This window comes from Bos grunniens, chromosome 14 (assembly GCF_055505025.1).
Source record: "Bos grunniens cultivar Pamir isolate PY7600 chromosome 14, Bosgru_T2T1.0, whole genome shotgun sequence".
NCBI lineage: Eukaryota > Metazoa > Chordata > Mammalia > Artiodactyla > Bovidae > Bos > Bos grunniens.
In genome coordinates this window covers 22,085,224-22,112,034 of record NC_141178.1, presented here as the reverse complement: position 1 = coordinate 22,112,034, position 26,811 = coordinate 22,085,224, and the positions used below count along the sequence as shown (strand labels likewise).

Below are 26,811 nucleotides of genomic sequence, written 5' to 3'. Positions count from 1 at the left end.
GGAAGTTGTGACTACATAGGAATGGTGTGAGTTATGGGAGGTGATGGGACTGTTTTGTGTCCAAAGTGTTGTGAGGATAAAGCTTCTATCCAGGTGTCAAAATTCACAGAACTACCACTAAAAAAGTAAATTTATTGTAGTTAATTTTAAAAATATAAAAAGGTTGCAGTTTCATCAAAGTAGTCATAGGTATTTTGACAAGTTATATAATCTCTCTAAATCGCAATTTATTTACTTGTCAAGTGTAGAAAATACTCTCTATCTTGAAGCAGTGCTATAAAGATGAAATAGGATGTCATAAAGTATCCACCTGGCATAAGGAAGCTCCTCTCTTTCTGTTCCATGCTGATATTTCTCATTGGGAGCAGATTCTTTTTTGTGGTTATCATCATCTGGGCTTTTTAAACAGTTATTTGGCTTTTGGGGAACAGACTGGAGCTAGTGAGGGTTTCAAGCAGAAATGTGACCTGATGTGATACTCATTAAAAAAAAAAAAAATCATTTGAGCAGCTTTGTGGGGAGGGTTGAGGAGTGCAGAAGGGTAGGAGTTGAAACACGGAGGGAGCTCTCTGGTGGCCTAGTGGTTAGGATTTGGTGGTTTCACTGCAGATGCCCTGGATTCTATCCCTGGTCAGGGAACCATCCCACATGCAGCACAGTACAGACAAAATGCTAAAAAAAAAAAAAAAGAAAAATAGAGTGGAAACATGAAGAGGTGTTGAGGTTGTCCAGATGAGAGATGGTTGTGGTGTCACCGAGATGACTCAGTGGGACAACAGAGTGGGAGAAAAGTGGGCAGGTTTGAGATCTTTGGGGGAAGAGGTGGAATCAATAGGCTTGATGATGGTTAAGGATTGAGGAAACATAGTTGGAGGTAGCGTTTATTGAGATGAGAAATTCAAGAGAGGAGCAAATTCAAGTGTGTGGACTGTAGTCATCATGGAAAATCAAGAATTTGTTTGGATGTGTTGAGGAGTAGAAACCCAACAGGTAGTTGGGTATGGGGTTCTGGAACCCAAGACCAGGCCAGTGTGATCCCATTCATTTCCACTGGAAGTGGCTCTGTGAAGTTTCCCAGCTCTGACCCTCCAGATTAGGACTGCAGGGGAGCTGTTAGCTGCTATTCCTTCGACCTAACCTTGGGATTTTTTTTTACAAATCACTTTTGTTTAATCCATTCCTGAGAGCAAGCACTTGTAGAAACTTCAGGTTATGCTTGTATGGTCCAAATCCACTGCTGCCAGATTTTCTTTTTCATTTTCCATTTAATGTGATTTAGGGAAAGGAGACACCCAGCATTTCCAAATATCCAGCCTGGAAGTCATATTGTATATGATTGAGAAGTATTAATAAACTGCTGAGACAGCTGATGAATATGCAAACACGTGACAAAATATGCTAAGGGATTATATGCTAACATATTTTGTTATTTATATTGTGCTCAAATTTCCAGTTTTGCCACAGACAAGGGAAAGAAATTCAAGATATGATTTTCCTTGAAAGCTACCCTTTAACTATTGCCTCTGGGAATGGAATGGAATTTGGGGAGAAGTATTGAGGAAGCCTCAACTGTGTCTGCAAAAAGTTAAAATTCTGTAGAGTTGGGTATTGGGTCAGTGTGTTCATCAGACTCATCTATTTGAAATATTTTATAATTAGTATTTTGTTCTTTAAACATATACATAAAAATAACTTAAAATCATAAACATGAGAGACAATGCCCTTCTTCCACCCACTCCACCTCTTTAATCACCATAAAGAGTGATCTACTGGGTTTTTCTCTCAGAAAATGTAATTACTTTGTAATGAAATGTTAATGCTATGTTCTATTCTTAAAGTCACTTGTTCCAGTAATAAAGCTATGGCTTAATAGAGTTGCTAAATTTTCTTCTAAGCCATTCTTTTAATATTTCATACTTGTCAAGTGAGCCAGGCATGATCAGGAGAATCTTTGTTTTTACATCAGGACCATTTCGGCAAAAACTCATCATCAGGCTGTCAACTTCAACATCTTCGAGGGCATGGTTTGCCATGGGGTGCCCGTGGTGACTATTTCAAGAGGCAAAGTCGCATACGAAGCTGGAGTTTTCAGTGTCTCTGCAGGAGATGGGAAGTTTATTCCTCGTAAACCGTTTGCTGAATATATTTACAAACGGATCAAGCAACGGGACCAGGTGAGTTTGGGCCTGCAGGGGCTGGACTGTCACGTGCTCCTGGATGTTGGTGCTGGTATTATCACATACAGTGGGGTAACATATTCCTGGGATGTCAGAAAAAGTTAGGGATAAATAGAGCTTTCAAAGAAAAAATCATTACTGGATGGATGCATTTTCCTTTGCAGATTACTGCCTATTCAGGGTTTCCTAATGGACCAAGTCGGGTTTTCCTAGACAAGTTCAGGGCCGCTATGGGCCTTTTGGCAATTGCTGTTAGTCAGGCTCGTCTCACAAGTAGCCATCCAGAAAGATAAAAGTGCCACCGTTTTACACCTGAGAGAAAAATGGGAGGGAAGGGGGAAAGACTGTGGAGAGCCATCAGACTGCAACTCAAGCCCAACCCCAATGAAAGAGGGAGAAAAAACAGCGTGAGGAGCATCCTAGAATACCATCTCATACAAACTAACAAAGGTTGAGCAACCTACAGACAGCCCGTGAGCCCGTTCCTGCGTCCAGTTACGTGGCGTGCTGTCATTGGCTGGGAGCAGCAGTGAGAGGCGTGGCCTCCCCTACGAACAAAAACATGACATTCAAGCTCAACAACTGCCCCTTGAGAAACTACGCTCCCTGTAGTTGAAGGTCTGCAAGGTGCATCCTGGCTTCCCCGATAGCTCAGTTGGTAAAGAATCAGGCTGCGATGCAGGAGACCCCAGTTCGATTTCTGGGTCAGGAAGATCTGCTGGAGAGGGGATAGGCTACTAACTCCAGTATTCTTGGGCTTCCCTTGTGGCTAAGCTGGTAAAGAATCCGCCTGCAATGCGGGAGACCTGGGTTGGGAAGATCCCCTAGAGAAGGGAAAGGTTACCCACCCCAGTATTCTGGCCTGGAGAATTCCATGGACTTCTCCAGGAGTCCATGGGGTCACAAAGAGTCGCACACGACTGAGCGACTTTCACTTTCACGTTCAAGGTGCATTCACGGCAGGGTTTGGGGTCAAGTAAATATGAATTCTATCTTGACTTCACATTTCCTCGCTGTGTGGCCAAGCTTCTCTGTCGTCCCTGGGCTGCTTCCTCATCTCGAAAACGAGGATAGTGTTTTCTCCCCAGGAGTTTGTAAGAGTCAAGTGAGATTGTAAAATATAAGGCACTAGTGGGAGGTCTATAAATATCAGTTCTGTCTCTTTGTTTTCCCCCTTTGATGACTGAATTTATAATAAAGTCTTTGTAATAATCCTGTTGTTATAAGAGAGGTATTAAAAGGTATGTTCTTTTACTATGTCTTGCATTTCCACGTTTGTTTATTTAGGTCATGCAGTGTTTTCAACAATTTAAAAAATTCATTTCACTAAATACACTAACATATCAAAAATTTCAGATTAAAATCATCTAAACGGCTGGTTTGGAAGTGATGGAAGGCAACCAGTGCCTTCAATCTCACAGGGTAAGACTAGGCTAGAGCTGGGTGACGGAGCCCTGCAGAGGCAGCCTTTATGACTTTCATCTGCAGGCTTCACTCATTAAGGTTCCCAACCTGACTACATAACCATTACAGTTTATAACACTTGTATTAGTTCTAAGGCTTCCTTGTCTTTTTACATTTTAAAGTACATTTCTCTTTTTCCAAAGTTCTCTAGCTCTTTTCTGATTCATTTCATTTGGATCTTGTAGTGTCTTTGATTTCTTCCCTAATGTCTTGTGAAATGTTTTTGCTTGTGGATTCTCAGACTTTGTTATAAATAAGATTCATCCTTACTTCTTCTTTTTTAAAAATCACTTCCTAAAGCTTTGATTTAGTAAACAAGTACTCTGGAATGCTGTAAATTCTCAGAATGTTACAATTCTTCATCTACTGTATTCCAGTCAAAATATTTAAGGTTGCCATTTATTTTGTTAATTTGTAAATGTTGACACTGACAGGTGACAGGTAGGTAGAAACTATAAGGTTTCCATGTATTTCTAAATATCATATGGTAAATTACAGCAATACTAACATTTACTGAGCTCTTACTGAGGCAAAGCACAGTGCTAGGGGGTCTTGTCACTGTAACAACCCTGTGAGTGAGGGAGTATTTATTATTTTCCCCACTTTAAATATTAGGAAACTGAAGCTTCAGGAAATAAAGTTCGTAATGTCATACAGGTCATATATGGCAGGACCAAAACATAAACTCTGGTTGTCTGACTCCAAAAGCTATATGCTTAAGCAATAAATCACATACTGTAAAACATAAAGGTTGACTCAAGTGAGTTAAGTAAGTAAGTGTTAGTCGCTCAGTCATGCCCGACTCTTTGTGACCCCATGGACTGTAGCCCATCAGGCTCCTCTGTCCCTGAGATTTTCCAGGCAAGGATACTGGAGTGGGTTGCCATTTCCTTCTCCAGGGGATCTTCCCAACCCAGGGATCAAACCCGGGTCTCCTGCACTGCAGGCAGATTCTTTACCTACTGAGCTACAAGGGAAGCCCTTAAAGTGAGTTCAGTTCAGTTCAGTTCAGTCGCTCAGTCGTGTCTGACTCTTTTCGACCCCATGAATGGCAGCACGCCAGGCCTCCCTGTCCATCACCAACTCCCGGAGTTCACTCAGACTCACGTCCATCGAGTTGGTGATGCCATCCAGCCATCTCATCCTCTGTCATCCCCTTCTCCTCCTGCCCCCAATCCCTCCCAGCATCAGAGTCTTTTCCAATGAGTCAACTCTTCACATGAGGTGGCCAAAGTTAATGGGAGGTAAATTATTCTGTACTAGGTTTGGGAAAAAATAGTTAGAGACATTGGTGGAAGCTAGTTCATTCATGACACTCGTAGTAGTAATACAAGGAATAAACAGAAACGTAGACTTAGAAGTGGTAGATCCAACAGAAAAAGTGAAAGGGTTAGTCTCTCAGTCATGTTGGACTCTTTGCGACCCCATGGACTGTAGCTCACCAGGCTCCTCTGTCTGTGGAATGTTCCAGGCAAGAATATTGGAGTGGGTTGCCATTTCCTTCTCCAGGGAATCTTCCTGACCCAGAGATTGAACCCAGGTTTCCTGATAGACTGTATTTAAAAGACTGACTTTGCCTAAGTCTTCCTCCTGTTGGGAAAATGTTTGAGGCAGCCAAGATCACCACATGATTGGCTTTATCAGTTCTCTATTTCAATTGTTGGGTGTTTCGTTGGCAAAATTAATGTCAGTGTCATTTTTTTCAGAGTTCACCATCAGTTTTGTGAGTTAGTTTCTTAATATTTTCTTCTGATCTCAACTTTGAAGGTATTTTAGTCCATGATTGCTTTTACAATAAGTAATAGTTGTCATTATAATATGTTGTTCTGAGTACTTATGATCTGTCAGGCACTGTACTTGGTGTAATTAATAGTTTTTATTTTACTTAATCTGCACAGCAAGCCATGTGAGAGATAGCATCATCCCTGTTTTACAGAGTAGAAAACTGACTCTCAGCAAAATTAGGTAAAATTTCCCTGGGCTAAGCAGTGAGGAATCATAAGAGCCAGGGTTTGTGGTAATGCCTTCCAGATTCTCACTATACCATGGGATTTCAATAGAACAAGAAAAAAGAACATAATTGTGAAACCCAAATCATGAGGAATCCATTATTTTTAAAAGTGTTAATGTGGAGAAAGTATCAAATAAAGTGGATAAAAAGAGGTTTGAAGATTGTGTGGAGATGTTTCAGATCTTTTTTTTAAATCTCCATTAGGCAAAGATAATTTTATAGAAGAAACATATCACACTGAAGGTAAGAAAAAGAGCTGTTAAGAATCCTAGATTTTATGTTCACATGAAGTAATGAGAGCTTTTCCCTTGGTTTTCATTTAAAATGTTCAAACTTCTCCGTGAGTGAGGATAAGAGTTTGAAGGCAAGCAGGAAGTGCGCACACCACTTCTGCTCACCTGTTATCCTTCCCAAGAACATTAATCACTCGCCACTCTGGACTCCAAAGCACAGATTGTAGAGAAATGCCAGGGTTTCTCAGTCCCAGAACTCAGCTGGTCTCCTGGCTAGAATGTTAGTTCTTTGAAGAACTTACTTTGTTTATGCCCAATACTTGCTATCTAGTAGGTGTTGATAAATAGATGAATTGCAAATAGAAGGAACAAAGACTATAGTTTCAGAGGCCATGGACAGGAATTTAGATTAATTTGCACAGAAGATTGTCCAGTGCCTTGTCCCAAACAGTGGGGCTATCTGTAAACTTGATTTCTATCGATGATTTTATGACTTAATAAAAAACTTAGTATCATGCTGTGCAGCTGTCACTGTTAACAGATATTAAGAGGAAGTCCAAAGGAGAGAAATGACATTTTAATGTAGTTTGACAGCTTCAGGAAATTGTTACTTTAACATTTAAACAGCGGATCCTTAAGGGAAAAAAATTGGATCAGGAGATGAAATATCAAACTTTATTTGATAAACATAATAATAAAATATATATTTCAATTCAATATAAAAAGTCACGTATGGAAGAGTACTGGGGGATTCAGGGAAATAAAAATAAAAGAGGAAGAAAAAAAGTACATTGTCCCTGGTATCTGTAGGGGTTTTGTTCTCAGAATCGGCAGGTACCAAAATCCACAGATGTTCTAGTCCCTTAGACTGTTGTCTTTTTCTATCTGTGCATTCAACCAGTGATGCATATGGGGGCCACTGTAACAGCAACTGAGATGTTCAAGAACATTTTGAAAGAACAAAATCAATTTACATGTGATTCATTCTTTACCCCCCTCCAAAAGCTAGCTCTTTAGACTCAAATGGTTTATTATTTCTAGACTTTTTGTGTGTTTAGAGTGTTACATTTTTTTACCAAAGCTTGGAAGTATAGACATTCTTCCGATCATCCCCTCTTTTCTCAGTAGTAAGCAACCCAATCTCTTTTGTAAAATAAGAGTCATGTGGCATTTTCTGAAGAAGCAGGAATAGCTGCATGGAGTCATGCATGGTTTCAGAATACTGCTGCCCAAGCTTTTAAACTGGCTGTACCTTTGCATCTATACACATAATTTGCCATTTAGATACGATAAAATTGAGTGAATGGCTGATCTAATCTTTGAAATGGGTGTCCTCCATTTCTTAAATGACAGTTTTTCAATGTCTTTCTCAATGTGGTAGCTCAAGGAAAATATTAATAATTGAAGTCATCATCAACTGCCATATAATTCTAATTTTCCCAGATGGATGGCTAGTAATGAATAAAGTAAGTAGATCTCTTCTTACTTACACTTACAAAAGGTGAGCTGTATATTGGAGCCACATGTATGTATCCCACCCCAGCTCCTTATTCAGTGATGTTAGTTTGGTAGCTTGAAATCAGCCATGGTGGGAGCATTTACAGGACAGAAAGAGGCACGTGCATTAAGTCAGGGCTTTAGGAGTGACGAGAGAAAGGGAAGGTGGGTTGTCAACATTTACCAGCACATCACTGTGTACAGAGACTTTCTAAACGCTTTCTTTTCATATTTCATCTAACCATTTAACACTCAGTAAATATTTGCTGAAAACCAATTAGGTGTTCACGTTGTTCTGGAGAAATAGCTCACAGAGTATTTTGAACATTAAATAGAAACATTTGGTGGATTATAAAACATTATCAAAATGCGAATTTTCATTGTTATAGATCACCTCTATTGAGTCTAGTGATTCACCATCCCTTGGCAAGCTCAGTTCCATAAGGACCTCTGAGAGCCTCGGCGTTCATGAGGTACTGAGTACCTGTCTAAATTCACCAGCCAGGTGTGGATTTTATTCTCAGACAGTCGCTGTTCCAAAGGAACAAAGGAACTGCTTGGTGTTAGGTCAGCATCTGCTTTTGGTATTTGGGAGTTCTGTTGTCTTTATTACTATTTTAATATCTTAGCCTCCATGGTCAGCATTGTATTAGGAACTCCATGGAATTCAAGATTCTTTTCTATGGTCTTGCTCATCAGAAAATCTAGCATCTTGGCATTCCACTCTCTGCAGACAATACAGTTAAATTTTCTATCAACTTTAAGTTTCCTCTTTCCCCTGATCAGCTAACTAAAATGCAGTTATGCAGGTATAATGATTACAATTAATATTTATTCTAGCACTGCATATTGTGATATAATTCTTTTTTGTCTTTCTATTAACTCATCATAGTAACAATCATCATTAAATACTGTGAACTCAAACTGAACTCTCATCTATGTGAGTAAACCACCAGCACCCTGCTGGGTGAGGTGCCATCCGTGTTTCCTGTATTACTTAGGATAGCCTTTCAAACTGTTTTACTCTCAAGCCCTTCTATTTGGTTGTGAATACATCAAGACAGGAAGAACTGCTGGCCTGGGCTAATCATCTAATTTTGACCAGCCTGTAACAGGGCGGAAAGATGCCACCACCCAGGTCAGTCTCCCAAAGCTGTACATTCAGAACCCTAGTCTCTTGAGGTGCTCCTTGAGAAAGCTGTCAAGTGATCGTAGATAATGCTACCCTCAGGTGATTCTATCGCCCGATATCATCTACAAAGTTTGAAAAAAAAAAAAGTCCCGCAGTCAAGAAATCTTTCACTTAACAAATGTTTATTAAGCCCCAGATGCTATTTCATCTTCCATGTGCTGGGTATGATACAGGTACAACTAAGACAGCAGTTCCTAGGCTCAAAGAACTGTAATCAGCTATAGTTTGTTGCTGCTTAAGTTCTCATTCTGTTTGAGATGCTAGTTACGCCTCCCTGTGAGGACGTCATTAGCCATTTGGATAAAGAAGTCTGGGATTTGGGAGAGATTGGGGCTGGACACAAGATTCAGAAATCCTGGCATATATAAGATTTAAAACCACAAGTCTGAGGCCACCAGAGAAGAAAGCGACCTTGAGAAAGAGCTCTGGGGGTGTCAACCTTCAGAGGTTGAGGAGGGTAAGAGCCAGCAAGAGAGCTGAAGAAAGCTGATGGGTGAGGCTGGAAGAAAGCCAAGAGAACACAAGAAGAGAAGAGACCTACTTCCTTTATTCAACCCAGAACCCTCTGATGCTTCATCCTGGCCTTTCTGTGAGCTTTATGCTGCATTAACATCCTCTAAGTAATAGGTGTGCCCTTAGTTGGGAGACTTGGGATGGAGTCCTGTCATTACTGTACTCCTGGATACCTGGGAAAGAAACCCGCTTGATTTGGATTCCCACTCCTAGGACAGCCTCTGAAATTATGCCAGATGCTGGTGCCCCTAGGACAGTCTCCAAGACACCCCTAGGACATGCCCTCTGAGGGCATGCCAGATGCCAGTGCCCATGTCCAGGCTGAGATGGAGATTTGCCGTTTGTCACCAGAAAGAAGCCACATGACTGCTTTTCCTGAGAGCTGCAGTGTCAGTCTACTTGGAAAACAAATGGGCAACTGAGCTCTGGAATAACGCAGGGACAGCTTCACATTCCGCAGCATCGGCACCGTCACCTTTCCATTTCATCAGAGTGAACATCACTGAGGTTCTAAAATGTACACAGAGTACAGTGCCCCGGGCGATAAACAGTACAAAGATGAACGAGACCTGGGTCTAGCATTAAGAGAGATTATGTAACCATGTCCGAGGATAAGAAAAGATGAAAAGGTTGAAAGGACTACAAGGCTTGAGACCAGAACTTTTCTTTGATCCCTGTCCGCTTGTCTATACAGGGGAAGGCTGTGACCTGTGGGGTGGCAGAAAACTCCCCAAAGAAGGTCAGTCTGTGCCGAAGTAGCCGTTGGCCATGGCCATTCTGGTGGGAAACCGGTCCCTGCCCATCCCGAGCCTCAGCGGCAGATGCAGAGGGAAGCTATGTGCAAGTGACACCTGGCCAGTCGGGTCAGAGCTGTTGGATGGGCAGTGTGACCACAGTGACCAGCCAGGCTGAGAGGGGCCTCGTGGCCTTGCTAGTACAGTGACTGAGCAGCTGGAAAGCAGTCTTAAGTGCAAAGGGCAAGTGCAACCTGGGGAGCAGCTCAGTGGTGAAGCAGAACAAAAGAAGATGAGGGAAACTGAGTCAGCTCTGGCCAGGACAACAGACGCAAAGAAGAGAGAAGCTCTCATGAGGGATCTCTTCCCACCAACACCCTCCACCCTCGGTAGGGACTTGCCAACTATTTACTGAATACTCGTTATGGAGAAACAGAGCAATACACTGTCCCTGAGTCTGCCGGAGGAGGCAGACTATTACACAAAAACAGAAAGTGGTAAGCAAGATACTCTGATGTGGCAGGGAGAGTTAAAGCTTCCTGGGCTGACGATTGTCTGGGCTGAGTTACTGAAGGTCCATTGCAGATGTTTAGGTAAAAAAGAGGGTGGGCATGCCACAGTGGGAGAAGACATGTTCCTGGCAGAAAGATGTTAGGAAGGACCCTGATTCACCTGGTTTGAGTCATCCCTGAGCCTGCAGTTAGGTCCAGGGAAAGGATCCTTCAAGGGACCAGCAGCCAGCTTGTGGAACAAGCCCTCTCCTGAATGAGGATGGTAGGGCCCAGACTTGACAGCCCCATTTAAATCACCAGTGTTGTCCCTAAGGAGTCCAGGAGAGACCAAAAAGTACAGATGAAAACCACAGACAGAAAGGTTTCAAAGGAACTGTTGTGGGAACCGGGAGGTGGGAAGGGGAGCTGATGAGGAATACACAGCACAAAGGCAGGTGACACGGATTATCTGCCCACTGATGTCATTTTCTCCAAGGGCTGTGAAAAAGCTGATGATTGAACTGAAATATGCCACGGGTTTTGCCAAGTGCAAATAACCACTAGAAAAGAGAAAGACGTGAGACTTTAGATTGTCGGTAAGAGAAAGGTTGAAGGAAGGTGGAAACAAATCCTGGTTTGCTTGGACGGTCCTGGATTATGCCTGTTCATTATGTTTAGTACCCTTTACGCACTCAGAATGTCCCAGTTTAGATGGTAAATTTATGATCACTTTAGTTTCAAGTGTGCTTCCCCAGTGACTCAGGGGTAAAGGACCTGCCTGCAATGCAGGAGACATGGGACACTCGAGTTCAATCCCTGGGTCGGGAAGATCCCCTGGCGAAGGAAATGGCAGCCCACTCCAGTACTCTTGCCTGGAAAATGCCATGCAGAAAGGAGCCAAGAGTTGGACAGAACTGAGCACACTCATGTTGCAGGTTGTGCTGCATGTCTGAGGTTTTTATACATACCGCTGGGCTTGGAAAGTGAACCAGGAGAAGGAAAAGCCTGGAGACTTAAGACCTGAAAGGGAGATTGTGATCAGAGAGTGGGGAATTACGTGAGTGTAAAGTTTCAGGTGTTGATGGGCTCCAAGTAACCATGATGTCCAGGGGCTGGGTGGCAGCCATGAGAGGTCGGTGTTTCATTTCTCTGTGTCGATGTTCAAGGTGATGACAGGATCCAGGGTGAAGGAAGGGACTTAGCTGACAGTGAGCCGAAATGGAGGTTCAGCAAAGCATTCCATTGGACACAGGAAATGGACAGAGGCATGGACTTGTGTGCAGAGGTCAGGGGTCTTCCTATTCACTGAGTGATCAGCTTGCTTCAAATTCTGCAGCTGTAGGGATGGTCTCCATCTTGTTCTCTGCTTTATCCTCTGTGCCTGGGGCTCGTGTGTACTCAATAAATATCTATTGAATGAATGAAGAAAATGCTTTGTATCTGGGAAATCTCATGTGCCTGGGACGTGGGTTTTATTCCCTCCATTTCATAGGTGAGTAAGTAGGCTCAGAGGGGCTTATTAACTTGCTAGTTTCCTGTAGCCAGTAAATGGCAAAGCTATTATTCAGACTTAGACCTGCCTTTCTCTAAAGCCCACACTGTTGATCACTATCAGATATTAGTTTTGATGGTAAAAATAAGACAAACATACACACATACATACACACATACATATTTATTTGTTAAGAGCTTATTATACACTCGGCATTATTCTAAATGCTTTATTTACATATATTTAATCCTCTCAACATGTAATTCTCATAACCAACTTATAAATTAAGTGCTGTTACCATCCTCAGTTTACAGCTGAAGCACAGTAACGTGCCCAGGCAAGCTGGCTCCAGAGCCCATGCCCTTAATGATGGTGGTTTACAATTCACCTGACCTGTCAGGGAATTTGTTTCCACACTGATGAAGAATATAATTTACTCCTTATGAATCCCTTTGTTTAGATAGTCCTGATTTCAAAACTCTGGTCAAACACTGAATTAACTCTGGCTGAATCCAGGGTCCCGCTACCCAGTTGGCCAGCAGAGAGGTGTAGATCCAGATGGGAAATTCTGTGGAAGGCCCGTTACAAGCAGAGACGATCAGGAAAATGAGGAGACGTACACACAGATTGCTAGAATCTGCCGCAAAATGCTGGAAGTCTTAAGACATGTACAACAAAGAACCCTGGGGACACAGACACCTGGGATTGAAGCCACGAGAAAAGATAAAACATTTGATAAGCCTGTACGGTGGTTATAGAACCCAGTGTGGGAGGGTATGGTAGAGGTCCCAGAGAAAGTTGCGGTGGAAAGAATGGTGTTAGCATGTGTTCCCTGGGCCTTTGTCTGATGCAGTTTAATCCCAGCCAGAGAAAGTGGGCTGACACAGGTACCTGCAGTCGCTGGGAATTTCTGTGAAAGGGTCAAGAGTACGAGGCACATGATAAATTCACTGCCTCGTTTTTGATCTCACAGTTCATTTAGATAGCAGAACTTAGCTTTGAATTCAGAAAGTCAATAAACCACAAGAGAAAAATGAAATGCTCTCTTTCAGACTTGCATACCTACCCCCGTGAAGCGCGAACCCTATAAAGGAGAAGTCATCACATGGACATCCAAAGAAGACTCCACACACGGGACCAGGAAGCAGGCCCAGCCCTGAGCCACGTGCTGTGGGTAAGGGACGGTGGGCACAGCAAGGTTTCCTGCAGCACAACATATGACATTGCTGCTGCTAAGTCACTTCAGTTGTGTCCGACTCTGTGCAACCCCATAGACGGCAGCCCAATAGGCTCCCCCGTCCCTGGGATTCTCCAGGCAAGAACACTGGAGTGGGTTGCCATTTCCTTCTCCAATGCATGAAAGTGAAAAGTGAAAGTGAAGTCGCTCAGTCGTGTCTGACTCTTAGCGACCCCATGGACTGCAGCGTACCAGGCTCCTCCGTCCATGGGATTTTCCAGGCAAGAGTACTGGAGTGGGATGCCATTGCCTTCTCCAACATATGACCTTAGCCTATCTCTTTTTTCCTGAACGGTTGAAGAGTCCAAGATCAAGGTCAAAGACTTCCAAGTGACTTAAGATTCAAGGATAGTTTGGCCAAAGGGCAAACTGATAAAAGACCTCTTGACGCAGAACACTTGGGTGAGCCTCCCAAGTTGAAGAAGGCCTTGAGCTAGCTGGAGATTTATTCTCTGAGATGTTAGGGAACATTGCACAGAGGCTTGCAAAACCAGATATAAGCAAGAGGCTGGTAACACAGAGGGCCCTGCTGTTGAGGAAGGTTGCTACTACTTAATACCAAGAGTGCAAGTTTATAGTCAAAATGTATAAACTGATTAGGACTTTATCTGGAAGTAATGAATCTTCGTATTGTAAAGGCAACCATTTCTAGAAGCTAGAATGAGTGAAAAATGAATCGAATGTTGCTTTAGGTATAATTTTTCAGGAAAATTATTTGATAGTATATGATAAGCTTTATTTCACACTTAGTTTTAGAATAATATTACAGATATGGTCATTAAAAAAAAAAAATTTGAGTGCTTCATCAGTTTTCTCTTTTTGCATTCAAATCTGTCCTCTTCAAGCACCTATGATCATCATCTTTGTCAATTTTCTTTTTCTTGTTTTTTTTTTTTAATTATTATTATTTTTTCAGTTGTTTTCTGGTCCCGCTCTGCCAGGTACCTATTTGGTTGGGCTTTGCTGTGATTTAAACATTTCTCTAACATCATTTCTATTGACTTCATGAAATCTACATGTTTTGTTTTGCAACTTCACTAGCCTCCATGTTTTTTTTTCTTTTTATTGTGTAATATATATTCAGATTTGCAACATGTCACATCAGCAAAAGATTACAGAAGAGGTTGACATGACGGACAGGGAGAGGTGTTTGTGTTAATTAGGGACACTGTCTGTCAAAGGATTCATTTTACATACAAATCCAGTTAGGCATTGCTGGTTTGCACATTATGCTAACCTGTGCTTCCTGACATAAACCCTGAGACTGTGATGGGGTGCTGTGTACTCCCAGCCGTGTTCTCTTTCATTTGAATGTTGTTAAGTCTTTAATAATGCTGTGAAGCCAACAGTTCCAGCTTTGTTGTCATTTCCTGATGATTGGAATTATTCTTCCAATCCAAGAAAATTGTGTTAAAAGTTCAGAGGAAGATTAGCAAGAGGAAGACATTCTGTTGAATGGCGTAACATGCTATTACCAGCATTTGTAGGAGCAAGATTGGTGTTTACTTTGATTATAACATTTCTTGGGGGTTAGGCCTCGGTTCTGCATCTCTTTGTGAGGGAGAATGTTACACTCATTTCCTTTTATTCTGTTCAAAGGTAAAATCAGAGAAAAGGATGCTGCTGTTCCCATCCCAGTTAAATGCTGTCAACCCGTGGAGAAGCAAGCCTTATTTCAACTCCCTAAGATCCTTTTGAAAAAATAATCTCTCTAGGCTTCTTTGATTTCCTTTCAGAAGCAATTGCTGTCTTTCTTACTGTGACTTTGTTGCTGTGTAAGATTGAAGATATAAATGAATATTATTGTGAGATAAAAAGTCAGTGTGAAAATTCATTGACGATACTTTAAAATGTCATCTTTGCTTGTACCAGATTTCTTACTTTGAATTTTTAAAAATCACTTTCCCATTTAAAGTTTTATAATGACTACATTTATTTTAAAATCGCTAACTCTGTGATTTTACATTCTATTGTAATTCACAAGCATTTAGATCTTTAGTATAATTAATAAACATTTAGATTTCATTTTATATCCTGTTATCCAGTCATGTGTATCTTCTCCTAACTAATGGGATTGGGAGTCTGGGAGGTTGGTTTTGATTCAAAAGCATAATTTTTTGAGAGACATCTGCTTCCAAACTCTTGGAAATCAGATTTCTCAGCAAACCCCATGTAATCAAATAGAATACTCAACCTTAGAATACCTCCAATGCAAATTATCCAATCACACCAAGGAACACAGGATTTGAGGGCATTAAATGGAATCGGTGTGGCTGAAAGATGCTACAATGAAACCTTCCCTCCCCATGCTTCCTGGTCTATGCTGTGATCCTTCATGTATGCAGAGAAGCTGAGCTTATATTTCTTCCCCTGGGTAAATAGGCCAAGAGGGATTTTAAAAACATGTCGTAAAATCCAGGCACTTATGTTCTCAAGGCAGGCAAATCTGCCCCAACTTACTCACTTAGATGTGGGATGTATTCACACTTTTGAGAAAGGGTGGTAGAAATCCAGTTTTGTGCTGTTGTTCAGTTGCTAAGTCATGTGCAATTCTTTGCAACCCCATGGACTGCAGCATACCAGGCTCCTCTGTCCTTCTCTATCTCCCAGAGTTTGCTCAAATGCGTGTCCATTGAGTCGGTGATGCTATCTAACCCAGAGAACCATCTCAACCTCTGCCGCCCCTTGTCCTTTTGCCTTCAATCTTCCCCAGCATCAGTTCAGTTCAGTTGCTCAGTCGTGTCCGACTCTTTGCGACCCCATGAATCGCAGCATGCCAGGCCTCCCTGTCCATCACCAACTCCTGGAGCTCACTCAGACTCACGTCCATTGAGTCAGTGATGCCATCCAGCCAACTCATCCTCTGTCGTCCCCTTCTCCTCCTGCCCCCAATCCCTCCCAGCATCAGAGTCTTTTCCAATGAGTCAACTCTTCACATCAGGTGGCCAAAGTACTGGAGTTTCAGCTTTAGCATCATTCCCTCCAAAGAAATCCCAGGGCTGATCTCCTTCAGAATGGACTGGTTGGATCTCCTTGCAGTCCAAGGGACTCTCAAGAGTCTTCTCCAACACCACAGTTCAAAAGCATCAATTCTTCGGTGCTCAGCCTTCTTCACAGTCCAACTCTCACATCCATACATGACCACTGGAAAAACCATAGCCTTGACTAGACGGACCTTTGTTGGCAAAGTAATGTCTCTGCTTTTGAATATGCTATCTAGGTTGGTCATAACTTTCCTTCCAAGGAGTAAGTGTCATTTCATGGCTGCAGTCACCATCTGCAGTGATTTTGGAGCCCCAAAATATAAAGTCTGACACTGTTTCCCCATCTATTTCCCGTGAAGTGATGGGACCAGATGCCATGATCTTCGTTTTCTGAATGTTGAGTTTTAAGCCAACTTTTTCACTCTCCTCTTTCACCTTCATCAAGAGGCTTTTGAGTTCTTCTTCACTTTCTGCCATAAGGGTGGTGTCATCTGCATATCTGAGGTTATTGATATTTCTCCCGGCAATCTTGATTCCAGCTTGTGCTTCTTCCAGCCCAGCATTTCTCATGATGTACTCTGCATATAAGTTAAATAAGCTGGGTGACAATATACAGCCTTCTTTTCAAATGAGTCAGCTCTTTGCATCAGGTGGCAAAAGTGCTGGAGCTTCAGCTTCAGCATTAGTCCTTCCAATGAATATTCAGGATTGATTTCCTTTAAGATTGACTGGTTTGATCTTGCAGTCCAAGAGACTCTCAAGAGTCTTCTCCGGCACCACAATCCGAAAGTATCAATTCTTCAGCGCTCAGCCTTCTTTATGGTCCAACTATCACATCTGTACATGACTACTGGAAAAACACAGTAGTGTTTTTGATAATATGGATCTTTGTCGGCAAAGTAGTGCTTCTGCTTTTTAATATGTTGTCTAGGCTTGTCATAGCTTTTCTTCCAAGGAGCAAGAATCTTTTAATTTCATGGCTGCAGTCACCATCCACCAAAGAGATTTTGGAGTGCAAGTAAATAAAATCTGTGGCTGCTTCTACTTTTCCCCCTTCTATTTGCCATAGAGCGATGGGACTTCATGCCATGATCTTAGTGTTTTGAATGTTGGGTTTTAAGCCAGCTTTTTCACTCTTCTCTTTCACCCTCAAGAGGCTCTTTAGTTTCTCTTCACTTTCTGTCATTAAAGTGGTATCATCTGCATATCTGAGGTTTCTTGAGGTATCTTGATTTCACCTTGGGATTCATCCAGGCTCACATTTTGTATGATGTACTCTGCATGTAAATTAAATGTACAGCCTTGATGGACTCCTTTCCCAATTTTGAACCAAGCAGTTATTCCATGTAAGGTTCTGCTTCTTTTTGATCTGAGTACAGGTTTCTCAGGAGACAGGTAAGGTGGTCTGGTACTCCCAGCTCTTGAAGAGTTTTCCACAGTTTTTTGTGATCCATAGAGTCAAAGGCTTTAGCATAATCAGTGAAGCAGAAGTAGATGTTTTTCTGAAATTCCCTTTCTTTCTCCATGATCCAACAAACATTAGCAATTGATCTCTGGTTCCTTTGCCTTTTCAAAACCTAGCTCAGACATTTGCAAATTCTTGGCTCACTTACTGCTGAAGCCTATCTTGAAATTAGTAATCATTCTCTGCTCTCCCACAGTAGCATATTGGACACCTTCCAACCCGGGGGCTCATCTTCCAGCATCGTATCTTTTTGCCTTTCATACTGTCCATGGGGTTCTCCAGGCAAGAATACTAGAGTGTGTTGCTGTTTCCTTCTCCAGTGGCCCACGGTTTGTCAGAACTCTTCCCTATGACCTGTTCAGTCTTGGGTGGCCCTGCTTGGCATGGCTCATAGCCTCATTGAGTTATACAAGCCCCTTCACCACAGCAGGCTGTGATCCAGTTTACTCAAACTGTCATTTATCTTGACTGCAGAACAAAAAGGATGATGAACTATTGGGTTGGCCAAAAAGTTTGTTCAGGTTGTTAGTAAAACCGTACAGCTAAAGCTGAATGAACTTTTTGGCCAAACCAGTAAGAATGGATACTTTTGATTTGGGGTGCTGGAGAAGACTCTTGAGAGTCCCCTGGACTGCAGGGAGATCAAACTAGTCTATCCTAAAGGAAATCTACCCTGAACATTCATTGGAAGGACTGATGCTGAAGCTGAGGCTCCAATACTTTGGCCACTTGGTGCGAAGAATCTACTCATTGGAAAAAATCCTGATGCTGGGAAAGATTGAAGGCAAAAGAAGAAGGGGGTGGCAGAGGATGAGGTGGTTAGATAGCATCACTGACTCACTGGACATGAATTTGAGCAAACTTTGGGAGATGGTGGAAGACAGAGGAGCCTGGTGTGCTGCAATCCATGGGGCTGCAAATAGTCAGACACTACTTAGTGACTGAACAACAGCAACAATACATCTACAGAAGAATCACAGGGTTTTTTTTCCTTGGGTGAAAGATACCTTAAAATATCTTACCACTTTTCTTCTCCATGTTGGTTGACAATAAAAAACTGGATAATATGATAACCAAATTCTCTGAAAAGAAAATATTGTTACTTTCTCATCTAGAAGCCAATTTTCACTCATCCTTTAGAATTCAGGTTAAATATCACCCTCACTCAGAGGTTTCCCCAGACCCAACGTGGTAGGGTTAGGTCCAGTTTCTGACCCTCCATATCAGGGCCACCATGTACCTGATCCCATAGTACCATGAGTGAGTGAGTGAGTGAAGTCACTCAGTCGTGTCCGACTCTTTGTGACCCCGTGGACTGTAGCCCCCCAGGCTCCTCCATCCATGGGATTCTCTAGGCAAGAATACTGGAGTGGGTTGCCATTTCCTTCTCCGGTACCATAGTGCCATAGCTACCTGTTTTACTTGTCAGCCTCCTCCAGGAAACTGAAAACTTGTTCAGGGAAGGACCATCTGGTCCACTGTTACTTCCCCAGCATCTACTAGAGTGTTAACTGTTGGGCATCTGATGGATCATTATTGGAGGACATGAAGGAGTTCCTGCTAAGTTCCTAGATTGATACTGATGAAGTTAGTGTGAACTTTCAACAAAATAAGGATAAATTTTATGGAGTATTTTAGTGTGGTGGTGGTGATTGATTTAGTCGCTGTTATGTCTGACTCTTGGCAACCCCATGGACTGTAGCCCTCCAAGCTCCTCTGTCCATGCGATTTCCAGGCAAGAATAATGGAGTGGGTTTTGTTTCCTCCTCCAGGGGATCTTCCCGACCTAGGGATCGAACCCAAGTCTTTTGCATCTCCTGCAATGGCAGGCAGGTTCTTTACCACCTGAGGGACCAGGGAGGGCTTTAAATGAAGAATACTGATTCATTACTAGTATTTGATGGATTTCTTTGGGAGAATGAAATAACCATAGGATCTGCAACAACAAAATAATTTGAAATGAATGTCAGGATCCCTTTGTTGCTCTCATTAGGTTTTGTCATGATAATGTTTATAGAAACATAGTTCTAAATAATGACATAAGGTGATGGAAAAACATAATGCCATGTTTTTCAGGATTGCTTCTGGTACACAAAATAAGGGTCCCTTACTCACTAAACAGTTACATTCTCAAGTCTTGTCCAAAGACTAGACGGAATTAGTAGCTTTTTTTTTTTTTCAATATTCACTACTTCCTCTGATAAACAGCATGATATACTGGGATGCAAAAGTATGGGATCTAAACTTCTGTTTCCTAGTTTGAGGACTTAAGCGGTTTTTAAAATTAAAATACAATATGAATTTATCAAAACATACAAAAGCAAAAAAAATTTGACATAATCACATTTATTTACCTATTATCTGTTTAAAAAATAAAAGTTTACAGCTGAAGAGCCTGTGTACCTCTCTATTCATTTCCCCTTCCTCCCTGAAGGTAACCAATATCCTGAATCTGGTATTTTAGTCCCATGTACAACTTTTGTATCTTTGCTATATATGTATGTATCTCTAAGCAGTGTTTTGTATGTAGTTAAATTTCATAAAAGCATTATAGGGACTTCCCTGGTGGTCCAGTGGTGAAGGCTCTGTGCTGCCAATGGAGGGGGTATGAGTTCAATTCCTGATTGGGGAATAAGATCACACATGTTGCTCAGCCAAAAATTTTAAAAAAACATTATATAGGATATATAGGTCTTTTCTAGGCTTTTTTTTTTTTTTTAGTATGTATTGTTTGGTTCACGTATTTGGAAGTTATTTGTTCTGATAGGTCTAGCGCTAGCTATTATCCATTTTATTGCTATCCAGTATTTCCTAGTATAACTGCACCCCACAGTCTACTTACCCACACTCCTACTGATAGACATTTAGGCTGTTTCCATTATCTTGCTACCACAAACAACACGGCTCTAAGCATTTTTGTACCGATTTCCTTGTGTTCACTGGACATTTCTCTAAGGTGAATGCCTTGAGCCAGACTGTTGGTTAGATACTGGCAAATTCTTCTTCAGTGTGGAAACTTATGCCCTCCATAACAGGCTAAGGGTTTCTGTTCCTCCAGATTCTCACCAACATTAGATATTGTCCAACTTACCAGCTTTGCCAATCAAGAAAGTTATCTTATCCTGTCAAATTTATCTTATTGGAGATTTAATTTGCATTTTCTTGAGTGCTAATGAGGTTGAGTTCCTTTTCATCATGCAGTTTAATTGATCTTACTAAGCATCAGTTCCTTCATTTATAAGATGGAAATAATAGCATCTTCCTAATGCACATGGATGCTGTGAGGATCACAAAGCCCATACTGTGTGGTCAGCACAGGCTAGCTAGGACTACTGCTGATAGGAACATGATGAATTAATAAACAGCTCACTGCCCAGAGACTGCCAGAGTCTCGACTGTTCCCTTTCTGTGGGGAAGCTCACCAGGCTCAGGAGTGCCAGATCCTCTGACAGCTGGAGGAGCATGGAAGCCAAGACTGGAAGGGCGGAGTGAATGGGTACAGGGTGAGGGAATAGCGTGGGCCTGGAGAGAACTCTGAGGTCAGCGGGCATGCGGGCCCTGAGGCCTGGACCAGCTGAGAAATCAGCAGAGCTACAAGAGGACACATGGAGGATGAGCAGGGCCTGGCTCTCAAGCGACGCCTGCAGGTCCAGCAGATCCCAGGGCCGGCATCTGCGGCTCCACCTGGGACCGGCTTCTCAGCGTTTTCTCTTCCCCTCTGCCTGTCCACCGTAGGGGAGGCAGCATCCTGTGGGGGAGGGATTGTGGGCCTGTCACAGGCTTTAAAGTCACAGAGCTGGGTTTGAACCAGACGATCTAGATACTTGACCTTCCTGAGTCTGTTTCCCCATTGGTAAAGAGGGAAGAGTTAATAATACTTCCTCACTTGGGGCGCTTTTGAAGGGACTAATTGAGATGATATGGAAGGTGACTTCTGTGCTCTTTGCCCCTCGCCCCACCTGTTTTTACTCTTTTATTTGCCTTGTTTCTCATTTACCTGCTGTTGATTAGATTAATTAGATTTCTTTGTATCAAGCCCACTTTCTCCCTCTCCTTCTTTTTGGACAGTATCTATAGACATGTTAAAAGAAAGAAAAAGGCAGTGGGTCTATCATTTACCATTAAACACCTACTGCTTATAGAACACAAACCAAACCCCTCAGTTTTTTGTTTGTTGTTGTTTAATATTTATTATTTGGTCTTAGTTGCAGCCTGTGGGAACTTCAGGTGTAGCCTCTGTGGGTCTAGTTCACTGACCAGGGATCCAAGCTGGGCCCCCTGCATTGGGAACTCAGAGGCCTAGCTACTGGACCGCCAGGGAAGTCCCCCCAAGTCCCTCAGTTTTGGCTGCCACTGTCCCTCAAATGTACAGTGAGTAACACAAAGAAGTGCTCAATGAATTCGTCTCAGGAAAAGAAGACAAAGAAGATGATGGTGATGGAGGAAGAAAAGAGAAATAATTCACAAATGAAGATGAACAGTATAGCAAACCATTATTTGTGTTCAGGGGTCAGGAAGGCATTTATCTCAGGAGCTATCCATAGGATATCAGGGAAGTTTATAAAATTAAAAATGACCAGTTGTGAAATACATTTGCCCACTTTTTAATTTAGCCTATACAATAATCTAGCATGATAAAATAGCTATGTTATATTTACTGTTCAAAGTATTTGCAACTGCGTTGTAATTGTAAGTTCCTCAAGGGCAGGGACGGTTTCTTAACAGCTCGTGCCCCAAACAACACCAATACAATGTTTTACTCAAGGCAGACCTTCACAATGGGCTTGGTGAACAAAAATTAAAGTACTGTGGCTGAGACAATTTAAAGGAAAATGTCTGAGTTTGGAAAGATTTGCTGAAAGACAAGGGTTTTAAATCCTGTTGATGAAGACAGTCACACTTGGCAGAGGAGAAAAAGAAGTATGTTCTAGGAAAAAGAACAGTATGGCAAGATCAGAGGTCAGCTCATCCAGGGCCATCCGCCATGGAGGTTCACTGGGGACAGGCCATTGTGGCTCTATGAGCCAAAGGAGGTGTCCATAACAAGCTGTTGGAGTTAGGAAGCATTAACAGGGCTTTTTCAAGCATTGCTCTTCATCTTAGAATAGGATGTAATCTCCACAAGAACACAGAACCTTCGGCATTTTCTTTAATGATTTCTATAAACATGCTCAACTGACCATTAATGTAATATTTTTTAAGCCCCTATTGAAACCATGCAGGACCCTCTAGGGCTCCTGGGCGTAGAAGCCTTTCTGTGCTCCCTGTTTCTTGTTTATAGGGAATAGATTCCAGCCCCCATGACGTTTCTTGAGTTGCAAAGGGCAGATTGGAACTGTTGCTCATCAGGGAAGGGGGGGATGCAGAAACAAGGGAGGAGACCACCCGAGCCAGATTAAAGGAGTGTGGGCCCTGCACACACCCTGATCCTTATTAGCAACTCCACCCTTGAACCATTGCTATAAAACTCCGCACCACATCCTCCTGGGTCGGGACACACAGTTTTTGAGGCATGAGACCGTTGTGTTCCCCTCTGCCTGGCCAACAATAACGCTATTACTTTCTAAGATTTGATTTAGGAACAGGTTCACAGATGAAGAGTTTTCAGCATCACTGTTAGGTGTCTAGACCACCATTGGAACTCCCCCATACCTCGTGTTTATGCCCATCCCATTCTCACCTAGTGAGACTCTGATGGTCAAGTCTCCATCTTGACCAGGTACAGCCCCCACAGGGCTGAGTGAGTGCCCACTCCACCCCCTCCAGGGGCATTTCCTCCCATCAGCACCCTGGGAGCTGTCCAAGCTCCACTCACAGCTTTGCAGACAGACATTTGGGAATTATTTATTCTCCACTCCCCCTTCTCTCAGGGCCTGTGTTCTTTTCTTAAGTGGTTTACAATTCTCTGAGTTGCTTTACACCTTATGGCCAGCTTGCCGTCAACTTGCCATAAAGCATTCTCTCGTCTGGGGAATTTTAGTAACAAGACCGCTTGCTTTCTCTTTTCTAAAAGAACACGCTGCACCCCCTCCAATCAATATTTACTGGGTGTAGGTCTGCTGAGAGGGAGAGAGGTTTACAGTGCATTAAGAAGATGTAGACACAGCCCTCAGGGAGCTTATAATGAAACTGTTATGGGGAAAGGAGTCAAAAAGTTACTAAGATTCTTAGGAGTGGATACTATGCCAGTAGTGCTGGGATTTTGAGGGAGTTGTCAAAAAAAAGGAATTTTCTTGCTATGTTTTTTTATTTTTTTCTTCTCCTCCTCCCTTTTCTCCTCCCCCTCCACCTTCTTATAGGCAACAAAAGAAAAATGAAGGTTTCTGAATCCTAGAATCTACCTTTATGTCACGGATCTAATTAAAGAGGAAAAATTGAAGATATTTCTCTTTATTGAAATTCGTTGGAGGACAATGGTTTAACACTAAGAAGGAAAGATTCTTAGAATAATTTGTGGGGGGGTAGGGGTGGTGAAGGCAAAGATTCAGAGCCCCAAAAGTTGTGCCTCATGCACCAGAGGGCACCTGACATGGACAAGGAGCCCAGGATTTGGGGTGAAAGGACAGCTTTCATCACAGTGTGCGGTCTGGGGCAAGTCTCTTTCAATCTCAATTTCTTGATCCATAAATGGAAATGGCAATATCTGCCCTGCTTACTTTATTGTGTTGAGCTGAGTGAAACTTGTGGACAATTAAACAGTATGAATGTAATGAGGATAATATGATTATAAACTCAATTTCAGGACCAAAAAGTCAGCTATTCTAGAAGTTGAAAAGTGAAAGTGTTAGTCCCTCAGTCATGTCCGATTCTTTCTGACCCCATGGACTTGTATCTGGCCAGGCTCCTCTGTCCATAGGGGTTCTCTAGGCAAGAATACTGGAGTTGGTTGCCTTTTCCTTCTCCAGAGGATCTTCCCAACCAGGGATTGAACCCAGTATCCTGCATTACAGGCATATTCTTAACCATCTGAACTACAAACCAATTCTGAAAGTTGGTTTGTAGTAAAAAAAAAAAAAAAAAAAGACTCAGAATGAGAGAGATTGTAAAGGCCATAGGAGACTTAAAAATAAACTGTTGAGATCACTGTCATAACAGAAGGGCACTTTTGAGGGGAGGGTGCTAAGAAAAGGAGAAAATAACTGAGAACTGAACAAGTTTAACAGGGCACAGAGAAGGAGGAGGTGTTGCTGGGTCCCACTGGAGGAAGCTGGAGGTATAGTTCACTGATATGCAGAGCAATTGGGGTTAGGGAAGAGCTTATAATGTGAGCATTTACTATGAGTCATTGTACCGTCCCTATTGAGTGCCACATGCAAAAGCCAGATCCCAAAAGAGGCATGGCAAGTGGAGGCTAGGACGGCATTCAAGAACTCATGGAGAAGATGCACTGAGCTGGGAGAATCAGGACAGTGAAATGAGGGGGACACTGCAGGCAAGTTCTGAGAAAGCTCAACAGGAGGCCATGGGAGGGAAGAGGTTAGGACAAGCTCGTGGATATCTGAGCCCAAAAGGCTGCCAGGAAGTACAAAGATCTGACGTAAGGATGGAGTTGGAAGCCAAGAAGATCAGTTCAGAAGGAGCTGGAATCCTAGGCTGCGTGACAAGGATGCTACTGGATCTGGAAGGAAGCTTGGCAGACACCCTGGGTTAGGACCAGAGCTGCCAGGCACAGAGAGGCTGGATTCCCAGGAACAGGACATGAGGACAGTGGTTAGGTCTTGCTCATCCAGAGACCTCAGTCTCCTTGTGACCTGGAACCACTGCTTCCTCCCTGTAGCCTCACCCGCCCCGCATAGTGCCTGGCCTTCAGACTTGATCAATGTCTGTTGGAATGAACCAATGAATGAAAGACAAATGAGTAAAGTCAAGTTCAAAACACCCAACAAACCATGAATTTTATTCCCCTCTCTGGTGGCTTCGGGCAGCATCTGGCCCTCCTTCTAGTGCTACATAGTTCATGTGGAACCACCCTGTGATCCCTCCTGAGAACTCCTGACCATCTAGCATGTCTCCTTCCCTTCCCTTCACATGGTGTGTGCGCTCGAGATGGCCACGTTCCACTCAGTGGCTTGTCTCCATGGCAACTTGCTCCTTCATGATGCCACGCTCGCCCTGCCTCTCATTACCAAGCATTGCCGTATCCTTTTCAGATGTCTAACCCTGGCAGTTCCCAGTGTGTTTACATCCTGTCCGGATATAGAATGTCTTACATTAACAGAACATTGTCTTCTCAGAAAATTAACTTTAAAAATTGCATTTAAACACATTATGGCATGATTTCTTTTTTCCCACTAGAAATAAAAATTTTCTCAACAACTTCTTTGCCAAGAAACAAGTTCCCTTGTCAGCCAGCCATGTTCATTGATTCCTTTCAAAACTTTTTTCTCCATGTGTATTGTAAAGCCCTGGAAAGAGTCTCCAGGAAAAGCATTTGGTTCCTGAAGTAACATATGGCTCTCAAACTCTCACCTACATCGGCAGACTCTTCCTCCTGCTGGTCATTGCCATGGGCAGACCGCAGCGACCTCAGCCTTGGCACTGATGAAAATCTGAACACCATTCCAAGAAAAAGGAGGTACAAAAGTCACAGTGCACGTAATGTTTTTCCCTTTTGTACCTGAGAAGGTCCATTTTTTAAAAAATTTATGTATATATATTTTTAATGTAAGACCACTTCTTCTACCTGTTTTTGGCCATGCTGGGTCTTTGTTGCTGTGTGCAGGCCTTCTCCAGTTGCGGTGCTCCAGCTTCTTGTTGCGGGCTCCAGCTTCTCGTTGCGGGCTCCAGCTTCTCGTTGCGGGTCTCCAGCTTCTCGTTGCGGGTCTCCAGCTTCTCGTTGCGGGCTCCAGCTTCTCGTTGCGGGTCTCCAGCTTCTCGTTGCGGGCTCCAGCTTCTCGTTGCATCGGCTCCTCTCATTGTGGAGCATGGGTGCTAGGTGTGTGAGCTTCAAGAGCTGAGGCTCAGGGGCTTAGTTCCCTCCCCACACCCACCCCAGCATGTGCAATCTTCCTGGACCAGGGATTGAACCCATGTCCTCTGCACTGGCAGGCGGATTCTTATCCACTCACAGTGCACATTTAATTTCATTTTATTGTGTCCTTTTTATTAGACTGGCCCATTTGTGTCTTAAGGCTCCCGACCTGCTTTCATCACTTTAATGAAGATGGATCTAGCCAATCTGTTCTTAGAATCCATCTCAGTCCCCTCGTAGCACGAGTCTCGACCTCAGTCTCTTTCTCAGCTGTCACCTATATTAAGAAACACTCAGAGGAGACCCACTAATGGTGGTTCAGGATCACATGATCTTTTCTTTTCCAAGGT

General features: G+C 42.8%; 1 protein-coding gene across 1 annotated transcript in view; it reads left to right on the top strand.

The window, feature by feature from the left end:
- DPYS (dihydropyrimidinase) overlaps positions 1–15,071 on the top strand; it is a 97,311-nt gene extending 82,240 nt beyond the window's left edge. Inside the window, exons 8-10 of the mRNA XM_086335338.1 lie at positions 1,967–2,174; positions 12,857–12,978; positions 14,641–15,071. Of these exons, the coding sequence (XP_086191464.1) occupies positions 1,967–2,174; positions 12,857–12,964 (316 nt within the window). The 3' untranslated portion in view covers positions 12,965–12,978; positions 14,641–15,071. The remainder of the gene's footprint in view (positions 1–1,966; positions 2,175–12,856; positions 12,979–14,640) is intronic.
- Positions 15,072–26,811: the final 11,740 nt, after the last annotated feature.